The sequence below is a fragment of the Pristiophorus japonicus genome, chromosome 30, assembly GCF_044704955.1.
Source record: "Pristiophorus japonicus isolate sPriJap1 chromosome 30, sPriJap1.hap1, whole genome shotgun sequence".
NCBI lineage: Eukaryota > Metazoa > Chordata > Chondrichthyes > Pristiophoridae > Pristiophorus > Pristiophorus japonicus.
In genome coordinates this window covers 14,978,020-14,997,470 of record NC_092006.1, presented here as the reverse complement: position 1 = coordinate 14,997,470, position 19,451 = coordinate 14,978,020, and the positions used below count along the sequence as shown (strand labels likewise).

The 19,451-nt window shown below is 53.7% G+C and overlaps 1 protein-coding gene across 1 annotated transcript in view; it reads left to right on the top strand.

Annotated features, from left to right (window-relative positions):
• Nucleotides 1-455: 455 nt before the first annotated feature.
• Nucleotides 456-19,451, top strand: part of LOC139240130 (ephrin-A5-like) — a gene marked incomplete at its 5' end in the record, with an annotated part of 46,917 nt that continues 27,921 nt past the window's right edge. Inside the window, 2 exons of the mRNA XM_070868505.1 lie at nucleotides 456-513; nucleotides 5,403-5,695. Coding sequence (XP_070724606.1) covers nucleotides 456-513; nucleotides 5,403-5,695 — 351 coding nt within the window. The remainder of the gene's footprint in view (nucleotides 514-5,402; nucleotides 5,696-19,451) is intronic.

Here is a 19,451-nt window from a genome sequence, read left to right as displayed (position 1 = left end):
GGGAGAAAGCAGAGGTGATGAAGAAGCCGTTGGTTGGGAGTGCAAAATAAATGTTTTGGTGTCGAAACTTTGTTGTGGAATCCACAAATTCCACTCTGCCGTTGAGCACGCTGCTATCCAAACACTTTGTTCGTGTGCCAGGAATGTTTGACCGAAATATTCCAAAATCTTCAGCACTATTCATACCCTTTTTTCACTCCCCCCTTCCCTTCTTCCTCTTTGAAGAGGGATTATTTTGTGCTGACACGCACAGAAGTGGAAGTGAGCGCCTGGAAACTTAATGAGGTCTGATGGGAGCGGGACCTTGTGTCAAGACTTGGGTCTAACAGCCAAGTTATTTGGGCAAGCTCCCCAGAAATTCTGAGGTCACGCTGACATGGAAAAGTCTCTCAAATAAAAAAGTGCCAACTCTCTCTTTTTCTCTCTTTTTTTCTTTTTCTCTTCCTTTCTCTCAGTTGACAGCCAGCTAACCGAGGAATCTAAAAGTGTTTCTCTGATGTCGGCCGTGGCTGAGTGGGCAGCAGCACACTCGCCTCTGGGTCAGAAGGTTGTGGGTTCGAGTCCCACTCCAGGGACTTGAGCACGTAAATCTAGGCTGGCACTCCCAGTGCGGTGCTGAGGGAGCGCCGTACTGCGCTGTCGGAGGGAGCGCCATACTGCGCTGTCGGAGGGGCGGTATTGAGGGAGCGCCGCACTGTCGGAGGTGCCGTATTTCGGATGAGACGTTAAACCGAGGCCCCGTCTGCCCACTCAGGTGGATGTAAAAGGTGTCATCCAGGATTTTGTGCTCAAGTCTCTGGCATGGGGACTCGAACCCACAGCCTTCTGACTCCGAGGCGAGAGAGAGAGAGAGTGGTGCCCACTGAGCCAATCGACAGTGTAGAGGGAGCTTTACTCTGTATCTAACCCCGTGCTGTACCTGCCCTGGGAGTGTTCGATGAGACAGTGTGGAGGGAGCTTTACTCTCTATCTTACCCCGTGCTGTACCTGCCCTGGGAGTGTTTGATGGGACAGTGTAGAGGGAGCTTTACTCTGTATCTAACCCCATGCTGTACCTGCCCTGGGAGTGTGTGATGGGACAGTGCAGAGGGAGCTTTACTCTGTATCTAACCCCGTGCTGTACCTGCCCTGGGAGTGTTTGATGGGACAGTGTAGAGGGAGCTTTACTCTGTATCTAACCCCGTGCTGTACCTACCCTGGGAGTGTTTGATGGGACAGTGCAGAGGGAGCTTTACTCTGTATCTAACCCCGTGCTGTACCTGCCCTGGGAGTGTTTGATGGGACAGTGTAGAGGGAGCTTTACTCTGTATCTAACCCCGTGCTGTACCTGCCCTGGGAGTGTTTGATGGGACAGTGTAGAGGGAGCTTTACTCTGTATCTAACCCCGTGCTGTACCTGCCCTGGGAGTGTTTGATGGGACAGTGTAGAGGGAGCTTTACTCTGTATCTAACCCCGTGCTGTACCTGCCCTGGGAGTGTGTGATGGGACAGTGCAGAGGGAGCTTTACTCTGTATCTAACCCCGTGCTCTACCTGCCCTGGGAGTGTTTGATGGGACAGTGTAGAGGGAGCTTTACTCTGTATCTAACCCCGTGCTGTACCTACCCTGGGAGTGTTTGATGGGACAGTGTAGAGGGAGCTTTACTCTGTATCTAACCCCGTGCTGTACCTGCCCTGGGAGTGTGTGATGGGACAGTGCAGAGGGAGCTTTACTCTGTATCTAACCCCGTGCTGTACCTGCCTGGGAGTGTTTGATGGGACAGTGTAGAGGGAGCTTTACTCTGTATCTAACCCCATGCTGGGAAGTTGAAATGAGGAAGGCAATGTGTTGCCCAGTACCGAGATCTCTTTTTTCTGTTGAACGTAAAATGTGGTGCGTCGCCTCACTGTGTGCAGATTGGGAGATCTGAGAGAGGGCCACTTGTTTTGTTCCATCTGTACCTGATCAATGGACAGTGAGTCAGGCTAGCTGCTAATGGGCCTTATTAACTAGAGCTCCCTGTGGTTTCAAACCTGCAATTGCTTCCAGCCTATGTGTGTGTAGCAAACGCAGCTGGGCTGGAGGAGTAGACACTGGAGCCTGTTCGGAAGGCACCGTTTCTGACTTTGCTCTTGTCCCTATCCTTGTGATTGATGAGGCCGTGGGGAGGACTAAAGCAGTTTAGGAAGGAGGTTAACGTTTTGAAGCTGGGCGAGATTGAAAAGGCCACAATGCATCCGGATAAAATATGATCCTCCCGGCTAATGGTTTTGGGAGAGGCAGAAATAAAGACGAGATTTGAACAGCACTTTATAGGCCATCAGTCTTATTAAATTGGAGCTCGTTTGCTCTGGAAAGGGCTGGCAGGTAGCATAAGACTGTGTTTCCATCGCACTCGTCTGCTCTCAATCGGCGCTCTCTTTGCAAGGCCGATCCAGAATCCGGTCTCGCTAATTGGGAGATGGATGCAGTCAGTGCCAAGCTGTGTCAGTGGTCCCTGCTCTCGCTACCCTACATTGTCTCCCGGTTAGACAGCGCTTCAAACTCACCCGTTCTCGGCCGCGTGTTCAAATCGCTGCACTGCCTCATTTCTCTGCACCACCACTCTTTCCCCATACACCTATCTCTCTGTCTCTCTCTCTCTCTCTCTGTCTCTCTCTCTCTGTCTGTGTCTCTCTCTCTCTCTGTCTGTGTCTCTCTCTCTCTGTCTGTGTGTCTCTCTCTGTCTGTCTCTCTCTCTCTCTGTCTGTGTGTCTCTCTCTGTCTGTCTCTCTCTCTGTTCTCTCTTTTTCTCTCTCTCTCTTTCTCTCTCTCTCTCTCTCTCCCTTCCTACAGCTCTCCCAAGATTTCTGCGCTCCAATTCTGCCCCCTCACTCCCTTCTCTCCCCCCACCATTGCAGGCCGTGGCTTCAGCCATCTCGCTACTGACCCCTGGAATTCCCTCCCTGAACCTCTCCGTCTCTCTCTCTCTCTCTCTCTCTAACTCTCTCTCTCTCTCTCTCCTTTGCCCGGTATCAAGGGATACGGGGACAGTGCGGGAAGGCAGAGTTGAGGTAGAAGATCAGCCATGTATCTAAAGTGTCAGCCGTGGCTCAGTGGGTATCTCTCTCTCTCTCGCTCTCGCCTCTGAGACAGAAGTTCGTGGGTTCGAGTCCCTGCTCCAGGGGCTTAATCTAGGCTGACACACCCAATGCAGTACTGAGGGAGCGCCGCACTGTCGGAGGGGCAGTACTGAGGGAGCGCAGCACTGTCGGAGGGGCGGTGCTGAGGGAGCGCCGCACTGTCGGAGGGGCGGTACTGAGGGAGCGCCGCACTGTCGGAGGGGCAGTACTGAGGGAGGCCGCACTGTCGGAGAAGAGCAGGGGGAGTTCTCCCCGGTGTCCTGGGGCCAATATTTATCCCTCAACCAACATCACAAACAGATGATCTGGGTCATTATCACATCGCTGTGTGTGGGAGCTTGCTGTGCGCAAATTGAGCTGCCGCGTTTCCCACAATACAACAGTGACCGCACTCCAAAAGTACTTCATTGGCTGTGATGCGCTTTGGGACGTCCGGTTGTCGTGAAAGGCGCTATAGAAATGCAAGTCTCTCTCCTTTTTTCTTCTTTTTTTCTTTCTCTCTTTCTCTCTCCCTTTTCTTTTTTTCTTTCTCTCTTTCTCTCTCCCTTTTCTTTCTTTCTGTCTCCTTTCTTTCTCTTTCTGTCTGTCTTTTGTGAACGATGGAGCATGGTAGAAGTGTTCTAGCCATTTGACCAAGCTTTTGATCACCTGTCTTGCCGTGGGTCAGTGTCCGATCTCGTCCATGTGACGCGCCTTGGGACATTTTGCCGTGTTAAAAGACGGCTTATAAAAGTACATCGATCCTTCAAAGCCAATGCTGGTGTTGATTGAGACAGCCAGTGTCCTCTTGGTCCATAAGAACATAAGAAATAGGAGCAGGAGTAGGCCATCTAGCCCCTCGAGCCTGCTCCGCCATTCAACAAGATTATGGCTGATCTGGCCGTGGACTCAGCTCCACTTACCCGCCCGCTCCCCATAACCCTTAATTCCCTTATTGGTTAAAAATCTATCTATCTGTGACTTGAATATATTCAATGAGCCAGCCTCAACTGCTTCCTTGGGCAGAGAATTCCACAGATTCACAACCCTCTGGGAGAAGAAATTCCTTCTCAACTCAGTTTTAAATTGGCTCCCCCGTATTTTGAGGCTGTGACCCCTAGTTCTAGTCTCCCTGACCAGTGGAAACAACCTCTCTGCCTCTATCTTGTCTATCCCTTTCATTATTTTAGATATTTCGATAAGATCACCCCTCATCCTTCTGAACTCCAACGAGTAAAGACCCATTCTACTCAATCTATCATCATAAGGTAACCCCCTCATCTCCGGAATCAGCCTAGTGAATCGTCTCTGTACCCCCTCCAAAGCTAGTATATCCTTCCTTAAATAAGGTGACCAAAACTGCACGCAGTACTCCAGGTGCGGCCTCACCAATACCCTGTACAGTTGCAGAAGGACCTCCCTGCTTTTGTACTCCATCCCTCTCGCAATGAAGGCCAATATTGGCCCCAGGACGCCGGGGAGAACTCCCCCTGCTCTTCTCCCAATAGTGGCCCCGGGATCTTTTACATCCACCTGAGAGGGCAGACGGGGCCTCGGTTTAATGTCTCATCCGAAAGACGGCACCTCCGACAGTGCGGAGCTCCCTCAGTACTGCCCCTACGACAGTGCGGCGCTCCCTCAGTACCGCCCCTCCGACAGTGCGGCGCTCCCTCAGTACTGCCCCTCCGACAGCGCTCCCTCAGTACTGCCCCTCCGACAGTGCGGCGCTCCCTCAGTACCGCCCCTCCGACAGTGCAGCGCTCCCTCAGTACTGCCCCTCCGACAGTGCAGCGCTCCCTCAGTACTGCCCCTCCGACAGTGCGGCGCTCCCTCGGCACCTCCCCTCCGATAGTGCTGCGCTCCCTCAGTACTGCCCCTCCGACAGTGCAGCGCTCCCTCAGTACTGCCCCTCCGACGGCGCGGCGCTCCCTCGGCACCATCCCTCCGACAGTGCGGCGCTCCCTCAGTACTGCCCCTCCGACAGTGCGGCGCTCCCTCAGTACTGCCCCTCCGACAGTGCGGCGCTCCCTCGGTACTGCCTCTCCGACAGTGCAGCGCTCCCTCGGCACCACCCTTCCGACAGTGCGGCGCTCCCTCACTACTGCCTCTCCGACAGTGCGGCGCTCCCTCGGCACCTCCCCTCCGATAGTGCTGCGCTCCCTCAGTACTGCCCCTCCGACGGCGCGGCACTCCCTCGGCACCACGCGCTCCGTCGGTACCGCCCCTCCGACAGCGCAGTGCGGCGCTCCCTTGCTACCGCGCCGTATCGTCTGCGAGCTGTGCCGCCGTTGATTTGACGATGTTCCCTTGCACCCTCCCGCAGGTTCCAGGGCGGGGACTATACGGTGCGTGTGGAGATCAACGATTACCTGGACATCCTGTGCCCGCACTACCCATCCCGCGTGCCGGAGGAGCGCACCGAGAGCTTCCAGCTGTACATGGTGGACGCCGAGGGTTACCGCAACTGCGACGTCAAGAGCAAGGCCTTCAAACGCTGGGAGTGCAACAGGCCGTATGCCCCCTACAGCCCCGTCCGATTCTCCGAGAAGATTCAGCTGTTCACCCCCTTCTCTCTGGGCTTCGAGTTCCGGCCAGGCGCCGACTACTATTACATATGTGAGTGGTGGCGGGCGGTGTCATAAGGAGATAAGAAATAGGAGCAGGAGTCGGCCATTCGGCCCCTCGAGCCTGCTCGGCCATTTAATACGATCATGGCTGATCCGATCATGGACTCAGCTCCACTACCCTGCCCGCCCCCTTATCCCCTTATTATTTAATAAACTGTCTATTTCTGTCTTAAATATATTCAATGTCCCAGCTTCCACAGCTCTCTGGGGCAGAGAATTCCACAGATTTACAATCCTCTGAGAGAAGAAATTCCTCCTCATCTCAGTTTTAAATGGGCGGCCCCTTATTCTAAGATCACGCCCCCTAGTTCTCGCCTCCCCCATCAGTGGAAACATCCTCTCTGCATCCACCTTGTCGAGCCCCCTCATAATCTTATATGTTTCGATAAGATCACCTCTCATTCTTCTGAATTCCACTGAGTAGAGGCCCAACCTCCTCAACCTTTCCTCATAAGTCAACCCCCTCATCCCCGGAATCAACCCGAGTGAAACTTCTCTGAACAGCCTCCAAAGCAAGTATATCCTTTCGTAAATATAGAAACCAAAACTGCACGCAGTACTCCAGGTGTGGCCTCACCAATACCCTGTATAACTGTAGCAAGACCTCCCTGCTTTTATACTCCATCCCCTTTGCAATAAAGGCCAAGATACCATTGGCCTTCCTGATCACTTGCTGTACCTGCATACTATCCTTTTGTGTTTCATGCACAAGTACCCCCAGGTCCCGCTGTACTGCGGCACTTTGCAATCTTTCTCCGTTGCCGTTGACTGGGACAGTGGTGGCCTTGTTCTCTGTCGTGCGAGGCTATCTTTTTATCGACCTCTGGTCGTGTCCGTAACGCGCGCGCTCCGCGGTTAATGCACGCCCGTTGGTGGGTGTCACGCGACGTGAGGTCTCGTGTGGTGGCCTCCACCAATCCTCCAACTTACATGTCCTCGAAGATCTTGACTCCTTGTATTCACACCAAATCCCCACTGGGTCTCTCACCACTCTCACCTCAGTCTTTGTCTCTCTCTCTCTCTCTCTCACTCCCCCCTCTCTCTCTCTCTCTCTCTCTCTCTCTCTCTCTCTCGCTCCCCCCCCCTCACTCTCTCGCTCCCCCTCTCTCTCGCTCCCCCCCCTCTCTCTCTCTCTCGCTCCCTCTCTCTCGCTCACTCCCTCCATCGCTCCCTCTCTCTCTCTCCCCCCCCCTCTCTCTCTCTCTCTCGCTCCCCCCCCTCTCTCTCTCTCGCTCCCTCCCTCTCTCTCTCTCTCGCTCCCCCCCTCTCTCTCTCCCTCGCTCTCTCTCTCGCTCCCCCCTCTCTCTCTCTCTCGCTCCCCCCTTTCTCTCTCTCTCGCTCTCTCTCTCTCTCTCTCTCTCTCTCTGTCTGAGTAGAGGAACTCCAAACGCAGGCGGGAGGCGGAGATAACTCAGACCAAGCAGCGACATATTTTAAGGCTTTTAAGTCTGCGTTCGCAGACACCCTGAATTGGAGCCATGTGTGAGCTGCTCCGACAGAGAGAGCGGTCTCTATACCGTCAGGAGGCCCGGGTCCCTCTGGCGCTCATTCAGGGGTTTGATTTAAAGGTGGGTGTGTGTCCCAGCCACCACAACCCCTGGGGTCAGTGAGAGCTGGGGGCAACTTGGGAGTGGACAGACAGTGGGCTAGTTATTGCTCCCTGTCTCCCCCACCTCGGTCTTCTCATCCCCCACTCCCCCCTCGGTCTTCTCATCCCCCACTCCCCCCTCGGTCTTCTCATCCCCCACTCCCCCCTCGGTCTTCTCATCCCCCACTCCCCCCTCGGTCTTCTCATCCCCCACTTTCCCCCCCCCCCCCCCCCCCCACCCCCTCGTCTTCTCTTCTCTCCCCCCCCCTCGGTCTTCTCTCCTCCCCCCCCCCCTCGGTCTTCTCATCCCCCACTCCCCCCTCGGTCTTCTCATCCCCCACTCCCCCCTCGGTCTTCTCTCCTCCCCCCCCCCCCTCGGTCTTCTCATCCCCCACTCCCCCCTCGGTCTTCTCATCCCCCACTCCCCCCTCGGTCTTCTCATCCCCCACTCCCCCCTCGGTCTTCTCATCCCCCACTCCCCCCTCGGTCTTCTCATCCCCCACTCCCCCCTCGGTCTTCTCATCCCCCACTCCCCCCTCGGTCTTCTCATCCCCCACTCCCCCCTCGGTCTTCTCATCCCCCACTCCCCCCTCGGTCTTCTCATCCCCCACTCCCCCTCGGTCTTCTCATCCCCCACTCCCCCCTCGGTCTTATCTCCTACCCCCCTCCCCCGTCTCCTCTCTCGCTTCTCCCCGGCACCACCCCCCCACCTCCTGTCACCACCCCCCCCCCCCCCCCTGTTTTGTTCCCCTCTTTCCCCACCCACCCCCGTACCCCCACCTTCTCTCTGATGGGTGAACAGGACTTGGAATAGGCTCAAGGGGCCGAATGGCCTCCTATGGGGTTGTGAATTTGACCGTTCTCCCTTCACTCGGCGCGCTTGGTGGCCAAGCTCAGTCCTGCTCCAAGATGGCGGTCGGCGACCATCGCAAACAAAATCCATTTCCCCCCCCCACCACTTTATCCCCAAGTGGAAAGGGCAGCAAGGATCTTCGACACAAAGCATCAGTTTAAAAAGTCTCTTGCTTTGCCGATGAACTCTTCCTCAATCGGCTGAGGCGAGAGAGATCGGAATGGGATCGTTGCCATGCCCGGCGGTACTCCCCAGATCTGGTCTGACAGGAAATATTTCTCTTGGCTGAAGATCAGCGCAGGCTGCAGACACGCTTGTCCCTACAGGCCTTCTGCTTCCAACTTGGGAAGAGGCGAGAAATCCCACTCCTCCGTGTCTTCTTCAAGAGTCTGATTGGGAACATGTTCAGTGGCCAGCTCTCTGTGTCTCTCGCGCCTCTGAGTCACAAGATCATGGACTTTGAGCCCCACTCCAGAGACTCGAGATCATAATCCAGGTGGACAGTCGCAGTGCTGAGGGAGCGCTGCACTGCGCTGTCGGAGGGGCGGTACTGAGGGAGCGCCGCACTGTCGGAGGGGCAGTACTGAGGGAGCGCCGCACTGTCGGAGGGGCAGTACTGAGGGAGCGCCGCACTGTCGGAGGGGCGGTACTGAGGGAGCGCCGCACTGTCGGAGGGGCGGTACTGAGGGAGCGCCGCACTGTCGGAGGGGCAGTACTGAGGGAGCGCCGCACTGTTGGAGGGGCAGTACTGAGGGAGCGCCGCACTTTCGGAGGGGCGGTACTGAGGGAGCACCGCACTGTCGGAGGGGCGGTACTGAGGGAGCGCCGCACTGTCGGAGGGGCAGTACTGAGGGAGCGCCGCACTGTCGGAGGGGCAGTACTGAGGGAGCGCCGCACTGTCGGAGGGGCGGTACTGAGGGAGCGCCGCACTGTCGGAGGGGCGGTATTGAGGGAGCGCCGCACTGTCGGAGGGGCGGTACTGAGGGAGCGCCGCACTGTCGGAGGGGCAGTACTGAGGGAGCGCCGCACTGTCGGAGGTGCAGCCTTTCAGATGAGACATTAAACCGAGGCCCCGCCTGCCCTCTCAGGTGCATGTAAAAGATCCCGGGGCCACTATTGGAAGAAGAGCAGGGGGAGTTCTCCCCGGTGTTCTGGGGCCAATATTTATCCCTCAACCAACATCACTAAAACAGATGATCCGGGTCATTATCACATTGCTGTGTGTGGGAGCTTGCTGTGCGCAAATTGGCTGCCGTGTTTCCCACAATACAACAGTGACCGCACTCCAAATAGTACTTCATTGGCTGTGAAGCGCTTTGTGACGTCCGGTGGTGCTATAGAAATGCAGGTCTTTTTATAACTTCATTCCTCATCTCAACACTCTGGTAAATCTTCTCAAACCTCGTTATTGTGACCTGGCTGTCAATGGGGGGGAGTTTGGGCCTTGATATAAAAAAAATTATGGTCTGCCGGTTCCCATGGTTACGGAACTTGCTGCCATAGAAACATGCAAGACCCCTGGCGGGTGGTCATGTCCGTGCCTACATGAAGAATCTCCTTTCAAAGCGATAGATCGATCAATAGGGGGTCGCTTTACCTGTTGGGCTGGACAGGTTCCTGGCAGCCGATTTGGACAACTTCCAATGTCAAGTACTGCTTTCGTCGGGCTCTTGTGCTTTTAACTCTTTGGGGTTTATTTTCCCCGTTCGGTCATCCAGGCGGTGGTGATGGTGGTGGGGGGAGGGAGAGGGACGCTTTTGTCCACTGTCCTTCTCGGAGTCAAGAACGCTGAACAAAACATGTCAACCTTTGAGGCGGTTGGCCAACAATGGCGGCTCGAATACCCACGATCCTCTGCTCTCCGGAAACCACTCTAGCTTCTCGGAGGGCTTGACAGGGTAGGCGCTGGAGAGTCTCGAACTAAAGGGGGGGGGGGGGGAGAGCGGGGGAAGGTCACAGGATAACAACAACTTGCATTTATATAGCGTCTTTAACGTAGTGAATCGTGCCAAAGCGCTTCACAGCAGTGTTACGCGATGAAAATTTGACACCGAGCCGCATAAGTAGAAATTAGCGCAGGTGACCAAAAGCTGGGTCAAAGAGGTCGGATTTAAGGAGCGTCTTGAAGGAGGAGAGAGAGAGGAGGAGAGGTTTAGGGAGGGAGTTCCAGAGCTTGGGGCCCAGGCAGCTGAAGGCACGGCCACCGATGGTGGAGCGGTTATAATCAGGGATGCTCAGGAGGGTAGAATTGGAGGAGTGCAGAGATCTCGAGGGGGTTGGGGGTGGGTGTTGTACGGCTGGAGATGGGGTCTTTGGGATTCTCTGCCCCAGAGGGCTGTGGAGGCTCAGTCGTTAAGTATATTCAAGGCTGAGATCGATAGATTTTTGTGGCCTCTCGGGGAATCGTGGGATTGGGCGGGGAAGTGCAGTTGAGGTCGAAGATCAGCCACGGTCTTACTGAATGGTGGATGAAGATTCGAGGGGCCGAATGGCAGATTCCTGCTCCTAATTCTTGCGCTCTTGTGCAATTGACCCGCGTAAGAACTCACTCAGTGTTTACTTAACAGCAATTAGACTTTGTAACCTTAGTAGGGCTGTCAGCTCCAGCTGAACAGAGGAATCTATTGTGTGTGTTAACTAGCGTGACGTACAAGTCCTTCTCCAAGTGGTTATCATCTTGCAACTGACGGGCCACACGGACTGCAAAGTGACTTGTAAGCTGCTAAACAGTGTGTGGGACACCCCCTGTAAATACTGACACACACACTCCCGGGGACCCCCTGTAAATACCGACACACACACACTCCCGGGGACCCCCTGTAAATACCGACACACACGCTCCCGGGGACCCCCTGTAAATACCGACACACACACACTCCCGGGGACCCCCTGTAAATACCGACACACACACACACTCCCAGGGACCCCCTGTAAATACTGACACACACACTCCCGGGGACCCCCTGTAAATACTGACACACACACTCCCGGGGACCCCCTGTAAATACCGACACACACACTCCCGGGGACCCCCTGTAAATACCGACACACACGCTCCCGTGGACCCCCTGTAAATACCGACACACACACACTCCCGGGGACCCCCTGTAAATACCGACACACACACACACACTCCCGGGGACCCCCTGTAAATACCGACACACACACACTCCCGGGGACCCCCTGTAAATACCGACACACACACTCCCGGGGACCCCCTGTAAATACCGACACACACACACTCCCGGGGACCCCCTGTAAATACCGACACACACACTCCCGGGGACCCCCTGTAAATACTGACACACACACTCCCGGGGACCCCCTGTAAATACCGACACACACACTCCCGGGGACCCCCTGTAAATACTGACACACACACTCCCGGGGACCCCCTGTAAATACCGACACACACACGCCCGGGGACCCCCTGTAAATACCGACACACACGCTCCCGGGGACCCCCTGTAAATACCGACACACACACACTCCCGGGGACCCCCTGTAAATACCGACACACACACACACACACTCCCGGGGACCCCCTGTAAATACCGACACACACACACTCCCGGGGACCCCCTGTAAATACCGACACACACACTCCCGGGGACCCCCTGTAAATACCGACACACACACACTCCCGGGGACCCCCTGTAAATACCGACACACACACACTCCCGGGGACCCCCTGTAAATACCGACACACACACACTCCCGGGGACCCCCTGTAAATACCGACACGCACACTCCCGGGGACCCCCTGTAAATACCGACACGCACACTCCCGGGGACCCCCTGTAAATACCGACACACACACTCCCGGGGACCCCCTGTAAATACCGACACACACACTCCCGGGGACATATGAACGGAAAAATTAGGAGCAGGAGTCGGCCATTCGGCCCCTCGAGCCTGCTCCGCCATTCAATAAGATCATGGCTGATCTTCGACCTCAAGTCCACTTTCCCGCCCGAACCCTCGATTCCCTTAATATCTAAAAACCTATCGATCTCAGCCTTGAATATACTCAACGACTGAGCCTCCACAGCCCTCTGGGGCAGAGAATCCCAAAGATTCACCACCCTCTGAGTGAAGAAATTCCTCCTCATCTCAGTCCTCAATGGCTGAGCCCTTATTCTTTCTGAAACTGCAGATGTCACTGGGGAGCTTGATATATTTATTGTATGTGCAGCATATTGCATTGAATTTACAGCACAGAAAGAGCCCATTGGGCCTCACTGCACCCTCCCAACCCTCTCCATCCCCCCCAACCCCATATCCTTCTATTCCCTTCTCCCTCATGTGTTTATCCAGCCTCCCCTTAATATATTGATACTATTCGCCTCAACCCCTCCCTGTGGCAGCGAGTTCCACACTCTGTTACCTCCTCCAGTCCCTACACCCCTCCCTATCTCTGTAACCTCCTCCAGCCCCTACACCCCTCCCTATCTCTATAATCTCCTCCAGTCTCTACACCCCTCCCTATCTCTGTAACCTCCTCCAGCCCCTACACCCCTCCCTATCTCTGTTACCTCCTCCAGTCCCTACACCCCTCCCTATCTCTGTAACCTCCTCCAGCCCCTACACCCCTCCGTATCTCTATAATCTCCTCCAGTCTCTACACCCCTCCCTATCTCTGTAACCTCCTCCAGCCCTTACACCCCTCCCTATCTCTATAATCTCCTCCAGTCCCTACACCCCTCCCTATCTCTATAATCTCCTCCAGTAGTACAACCCTACGAGATCTCTGCGCTCCTCCAATTCTAGTCTCGAGCATCACCCTGATTTCCATCGCTCCACCATCGGTGGCCGTGCCTTCAGCTGCCTGGGCCCCAAGCTCTGGAACTCCCTCCCGAAACCTCTCCGCCTCTCCGCCTCTCCTCTAAGACGCTCCTTAAAAACCAACCTGTTTGACCAAGTGCCTGTCCTAATATCTCCTTGTGTGGCTCGGTGTCAAATTTTGTTTTACTAAGCGCCTTGGGAGATGGAAGAGACAGCTGCATAAAGGCAAGTTATTGTATTGTGAAGAGATGGGTTATAAGAACATAAGAAATAGGAGCAGGAGTCGGCCATACGGTCCCTCGAGCCTGCTCCGCCATTTAATACGATCATGGCTGATCCGATCATGGACTCAGCTCCACTTCCCTGTCCGCCCCCTTATCCCCTTATTGGTTAAGAAACTGTCTATCTCTGTCTTAAATATATTCAATGTCCCAGCTTCCACAGCTCTCTGAGGCAACGAATTCCACAGATTTACAACCCTCTGAGAGAAGAAATTTCTCCTCGTCTCAGTTTTAAATAGGCAGCCCCTTATTCTAAGACCATGCCCCCTAGTTCTAGTCTCCCCCATCAGTGGATGGATCCTCTCTGCATCCACCTTGTCAAGCCCCCTCATAATCTTATACGCTTCGATATATCGCTAAAGATGTGAGCATAAATGGGAACGGCAGCACTGTGGTTATCTTACTGGACGGGTAATCCCGAGGTGTGGTCTAATGAAAGAGACACGTGAGCTCAAATGCCACCGTGGGAATTTAAATTCAATTCATTAAATAAATCTGGAACAAACAAAAAAACAAAAACAAATGAAGTACGTTTGGATTGTCGTAAAAACCCATCTGGTTCACGAATGTCCTGTTCGGGAAGGAAATCTGCTGCCCTTACCCGGTCTGGCCGACATGTGACTCCCGTCCCACAGCAATGCGGTTGACTCTTAACTGCCCCTCTGAGATGACTGCTTCACCACCACCTCGTCACGGGGCAATTAGGGATGGCCTTTTTGGCTAAGATCATGCGTAACTGACCTGACAGGGGAGTAACCATGACCCCAAAGTGGTTCTCCCTGGATCAGGAAGGTATATGCTTGCTTTTTTGGAAACAGGAGGTGGGTGGGGTGGCTTGACCCATCCACCTCCACGGAGGTGTGTGGGGGGCCTGACCCATCCACCTCCATGGCACGAACCTGGTATTGCAGTACTTCCAGGAATGGTGCTTGGGCTCTAGGCCTTTTGGCTAAGAGCATTGGCGCAGAGTGATCCTTGATGTGTGCAAGGTGACCTCTGGCGTTTGTGATTTGACAAAGAATTGGAAAGATTGGCTACGAATTAAAAAAAAAATTAGGGATGGGCAATAAATACTGGCGTTAACCAGCGACGCCCACATCCTGTGAACGAATTAAAAAAAATAAACAAACGGACAACTAATGTATGTTTATATCTAGCCAATAAAGCTCATCATCTCTTAATTGCTTGTCTATGGGAATGGGAGGAGGCCATTCAGCCCCTCGAGCTTGTTCCGTTCCGCCCTTCAATGCGATCATGGCTGATCTGTGAGCGAACTCCATACACCCGCCCTTGACCCATATACCTTTGGTTAACAAAAAGCTATTGATCTCCGATTTTTAAACTAAAATTAACAATTGGACCGGCCTCAACAGCTTGTTTGCGGATGAGAGTTCCTAACTTCACCCGCCCTTTGTGTGTAGAAGTGTTTCCTAATATCGCTCCTGAAAGGCTTGGCTCGAATTTTTAGCCTGTGCCCCCAAATTGATGATCTGGAAAGGGCCAATGGTTCTAGTTAGGCTTGTCTTGAACTCCCAGAAACATGGCAAATGCAATATAATGTGGTGAAATGTGAAGTTGTCCACTTTGGTCGTAAAAATAGAAAAGCAGACTATTTTAAAATGGTGAGAAATTGGGAAATGTTGGTGTTCAGAGGGACCTGGGTGTCCTTGTACACCAATCACTGAAAGTTAACAAGCAATTAGGAAAGCAAATGGTATAGAGACATAGAAACATAGAAAATAGGTGCAGGAGTAGACCATTGGGCCCTTCGAGACTGCACCACCATTCAACATGATCATGGCTGATCATGCAACTTCAGTACCCCATTCCTGCTTTCTCTCCATACCCCTTGATCCCTTTAGCCATAAGGGCCACATCTAACTCCCTTTTGAATATATCCAACGAACTGGCCTCAACAACTTTCTGTGGTAGAGAATTGCACAGGTTCACAATTCTCTGAGTGAAGAAGTTCCTCCTCATCTCAGTCCTAAATGGCTTACCCCTTATCCTTAGACTGTGATCCCTGGTTCTGGACTTCCCCAACATTGGGAACATTCTTCCTGCATCTAACCTGTCCAGTCCCGTCAGAATTTTATATGTTTCTATGAGATCCCCTCTCATTCTTCTAAATTCCAGTGAATATAAGCCCAGTCGATCCAGTATTTCTTCATATGTCATTCCCGGTATCCCGGGAATCAGTCTGGTGAACCTTCGTTGCACTCCCTCAATAGCAAGAATGTCCTTCCTCAGATTAGGAGACCAAAACTGAACACAATATTCAAGGTGTGGTCTCACCAAGGCTCTGTACAACTGCAGTAAGACCTCCCTGCTCCTATACTCAAATCCTCTTGCTATGAAGGCCAACATACTATTTGCCGCCTTCACTGCTTGCTGTACCTGCATGTCAACTTTCAGTGACTGATGTACCATGACACCCAGGTCTTGTTGCACCTCCCCTTTTCCTAATCTGCCGCCATTCAGATAATATTCTGCCTTCCTGTTTTTGCTCCCAAAGTGGATAACCTCACATTTATCCACATTATACTGCATCTGCCATGCATTTGCCCACTCACCTAACCTGTCCAAGTCACCCTGCAGCCTCTTAGCATCCTCCTCACAGCTCACACTGCCACCCAGCTTAGTGTCATCTGCAAACTTGGAGATATTACACTCAATTCCTTCATCCAAATCATTAATGTATATTGTAAATAGCTGGGGTCCCAGCACTGAACCCTGCGGCACCCCCACTAGTCACTGCCTGCCATTCTGGCCTTTATTACAAGAGGATTTGAGTAAAAGGGTAAAGATGTCTTACTGCGATTATATTGGGCCCTGGTGAGACCACAACTGGAGTATTATGTACAGTTTTGGTCTCCTTACCTAAGGAAGGATATACTTGCCATTGAGGGAGTGCAGCGAAGGTTCACCAGACTGATTCCTGGGATGGGGGGATTGTCCGATGAGGAGAGATTGAGCAGACTGGGCTGATATTCTCCAGAGTTTAGAAGAATGGGAGGTGACCTCATTGAAACATACAACATTCTGACAGGGCTCGACAGGGTAGATGCAGGGAGGGTGTTTCCCCCCGGGCTGGGGAGTCTAGAACCAGGGGTCTCACAGTCTCAGGATAAGGGGTCGGCCATTTAGGACTGAGATGAGGAGGAATTTCTTCACTCGGAGGGTGGTGAATCCTTGGGATTCTCTGACCCAGAGGGCTGTGGAGGCTCAGTCATTGAGTATATCCAAGGCTGAGATCGATAGTTTTTGGATATTGAGGGACCGGGCGGGAAAGTGGAGTTGAGGTCGAAGATCAGCCGTGATCTTATTGAATGGCGGAGCAGGCTTGAGGGGCCGAATGGCCGACTCCTCCTAATTCTTGTGTTCAAATTGGCTCTCTACTGTACACCATCTGCCAGAATCAATTTATTGAATGCTGTTGCTAGTTGTACATTGACTCCCATTCGCTGCATGGGGAAATAAGGGGGCATCATGGGAAAAAGACTTGCATTTATATAGCACCTTTCCCGTCCTCGGGACGACCCAAAGTGCTTCACAGCCAATTAAGCACTTTTGTGGAGTGCGGTCACTGTTGTATTGTGGGAAACGCGGCAGCCAATTTGCGCACAGCAAGCTCCCAAACACAGCAATGTGATAATGACCCAGATCATCTGTTTTAGTGATGTTGGTTGAGGGATAAATATTGGCCCCAGGACACCGGGGAGAACTCCCCCTGCTCTTCTTCCAATAGTGTCCCCGGGATCTTTTACATCCACCCGAGAGGGCAGACGGGGCCTCGGTTTAACGTCTCATCCGAAAGACGGCACCTCCGACAGTGCAGTGCTCCCTCAGTACTGCCCCTCCGACAGTGCGGTGCTCCCTCAGTACTGCCCCTCTGACAGCGCAGTACGGTGCTCCCTCAGTACCGCCCCTCTGACAGCGCAGTATGGCGCTCCCTCAGTACTGCCCCTCCGACAGCGCAGTGCGGCGCTCCCTCGCTACCGCCCCTCCGACAGCGCAGTACGGTGCTCCCTCAGTACTGCCCCTCCGACAGCGCAGTGCGGCGCTCCCTCGCTACCGCCCCTCCGACAGCGCAGTGCGGCGCTCCCTCGCTACCGCCCCTCCGACAGCGCAGTGCGGCGCTCTCTCGGTACCGCCCCTCCGACAGCGCAGTGCGGCGTTCCCTCGGTACCGCCCCTCTAACCATGTCGGATGGATTATGGGCACGGGTCTCTGGAGTGGGGTTCGAACCCATGACCTTCTGACTGAGGCGAGAGAGCGATGCAGCTACCCACTGGGCCACAGCGGACACCAGTGATGAAGTGGATATCGAGTTCAACATGTTTTCTCGGCCGGTGTTCATGCATTTTTTTACATTTGTGCAGTTTTTAAATCCATCTCTGTGGCAGAAGCATTGAGGGTCTTTATGGAAGAGATTCTTGCATGCTTCAAATTTGTTTCATCATTTGTCTGTGTCCCTCGTATTTTCTCTCGCTCACTGGGGAACAAAATCTAATCTATCGTCTCCAAGCTGCTGTCAATTATGGCCCGTCGAGATGAAGCATGTGCCTGTCGCTTTGCGGGATATTGCTTCATTTAGCCGAGCGTTGGAAACAGAGTAATGGTCCCTCTGCACTCCCCTTGCACCCCACCTTCCGTAACCAGGACCCCCCCCTCCTCCCCCCTGTGTGATTTTGGGAAGTCCCACAAATGTCCAGCACATGAACAGGCCATTCGACCCCACTGCTCTGTGCCAGTGTTTTCAGAGCATAAGAACATAAGAAATCGGAGCAGGAGTCGGCCATTCGGCCCCTCGAGCCTGCTCCGCCATTTAATACGATCATGGCTGATCCGATCATGGACTCAGCTCCACTTCCCTGCCCGTCCCCTTATCCCCTTATCATTTAAGAAACTGTCTATTTCTGTCTTAAATTTATTCAATGTCCCGGCTCCCACAGCTCTCTGAGGCAGCGAATTCCACAGATTTACAACCCTCAGAGAGAAGAAATTCCTCCTCATCTCAGTTTTAAATGGGCGGCCCCTTATTCTAAGATCATGCCCCCTAGTTCTAGTCTCCCCCATCAGTGGAAACATCCTCTCTGCATCCACCTTGTCGAGCCCCCTCATAATCTGATACGTTTCGATAAGATCACCTCTCATTCTTCTGAACTCCAATGAGTAGAGGCCCAACCTACTCAACCTTTCCTCATAAGTCAACCTCCTCATCCCCGGAATCAACCGAGTGAACCTTCTCTGAACTGCCTCCAAAGCAAGTATATCCTTTCGTAAATATGGAAACCAAAACTGCACGCAGTACTCCAGGTGTGGCCTCACCAATACCCTGTATAACTGTAGCAAGACTTCTTTTGGGGATGCTTTTATACTCCATCCCCTTTGCATTAAAGGCCAAGATTCCATTGGCCTTCCTGATCACTTGCTGTACCTGCATACTAACCTTTTGTGTTTCATGCACAAGTACCCCCAGGTCCCGCTGTACTGGAGCACACCAGCCCCCTCCCACCCCTCTCGATTTCCCCCCCCACCCCCCATCCCCATATCCTTCTATTCCTTTCTCCCTCATGTGTTTATCCAGCCTCCCCTTAAATGCATCAAAACTATTCCCCTCGACCCCTCCCTGTGGCAGCGAGTTCCACATTCTCACCGCTCTCTGGGTAAAGAAGTTTCTCCTGAATTCTCCATTGGGTTTATTCGTGACTGTCTCATATTGATGGCCTCGAGTTCTGGTCTTCCCCACAAGAGGAAACATCTTCGAACCCTTTCATCATCTAAAAGATCTCAATAACCATAACTGTGTTTTTCAGCTATGGCTCAGTGGGTAGCACTCCCTCTCGCTTCTGAGTCAGAAGGTTGTGGGTTCAAGTCCCACTCCAGGGTCCTGACCAGAAAAATCCAGGTTGACACTTCAGTGCAGTACTGAGGGAGCTCCCTCGGTACTGCCCCTCCGACAGCGCAGTGCGGCGCTCCCTCGGTACTGCCCCTCCGACAGTACGGCGCTCCCTCGGTACTGCCCCTCCGACAGCGCAGTGCGGCGCTCCCTCGGTACTGCCCCTCCGACAGCGCAGTGCGGCGCTCCCTCGGTACTGCCCCTCCGACAGCGCAGTGCGGCGCTCCCTCGGTACTGCCCCTCCGACAGCGCAGTGCGGCGCTCCCTCGGTACTGCCCCTCCGACAGCGCAGTGCGGCGCTCCCTCGGTACTGCCCCTCCGACAGCGCAGTGCGGC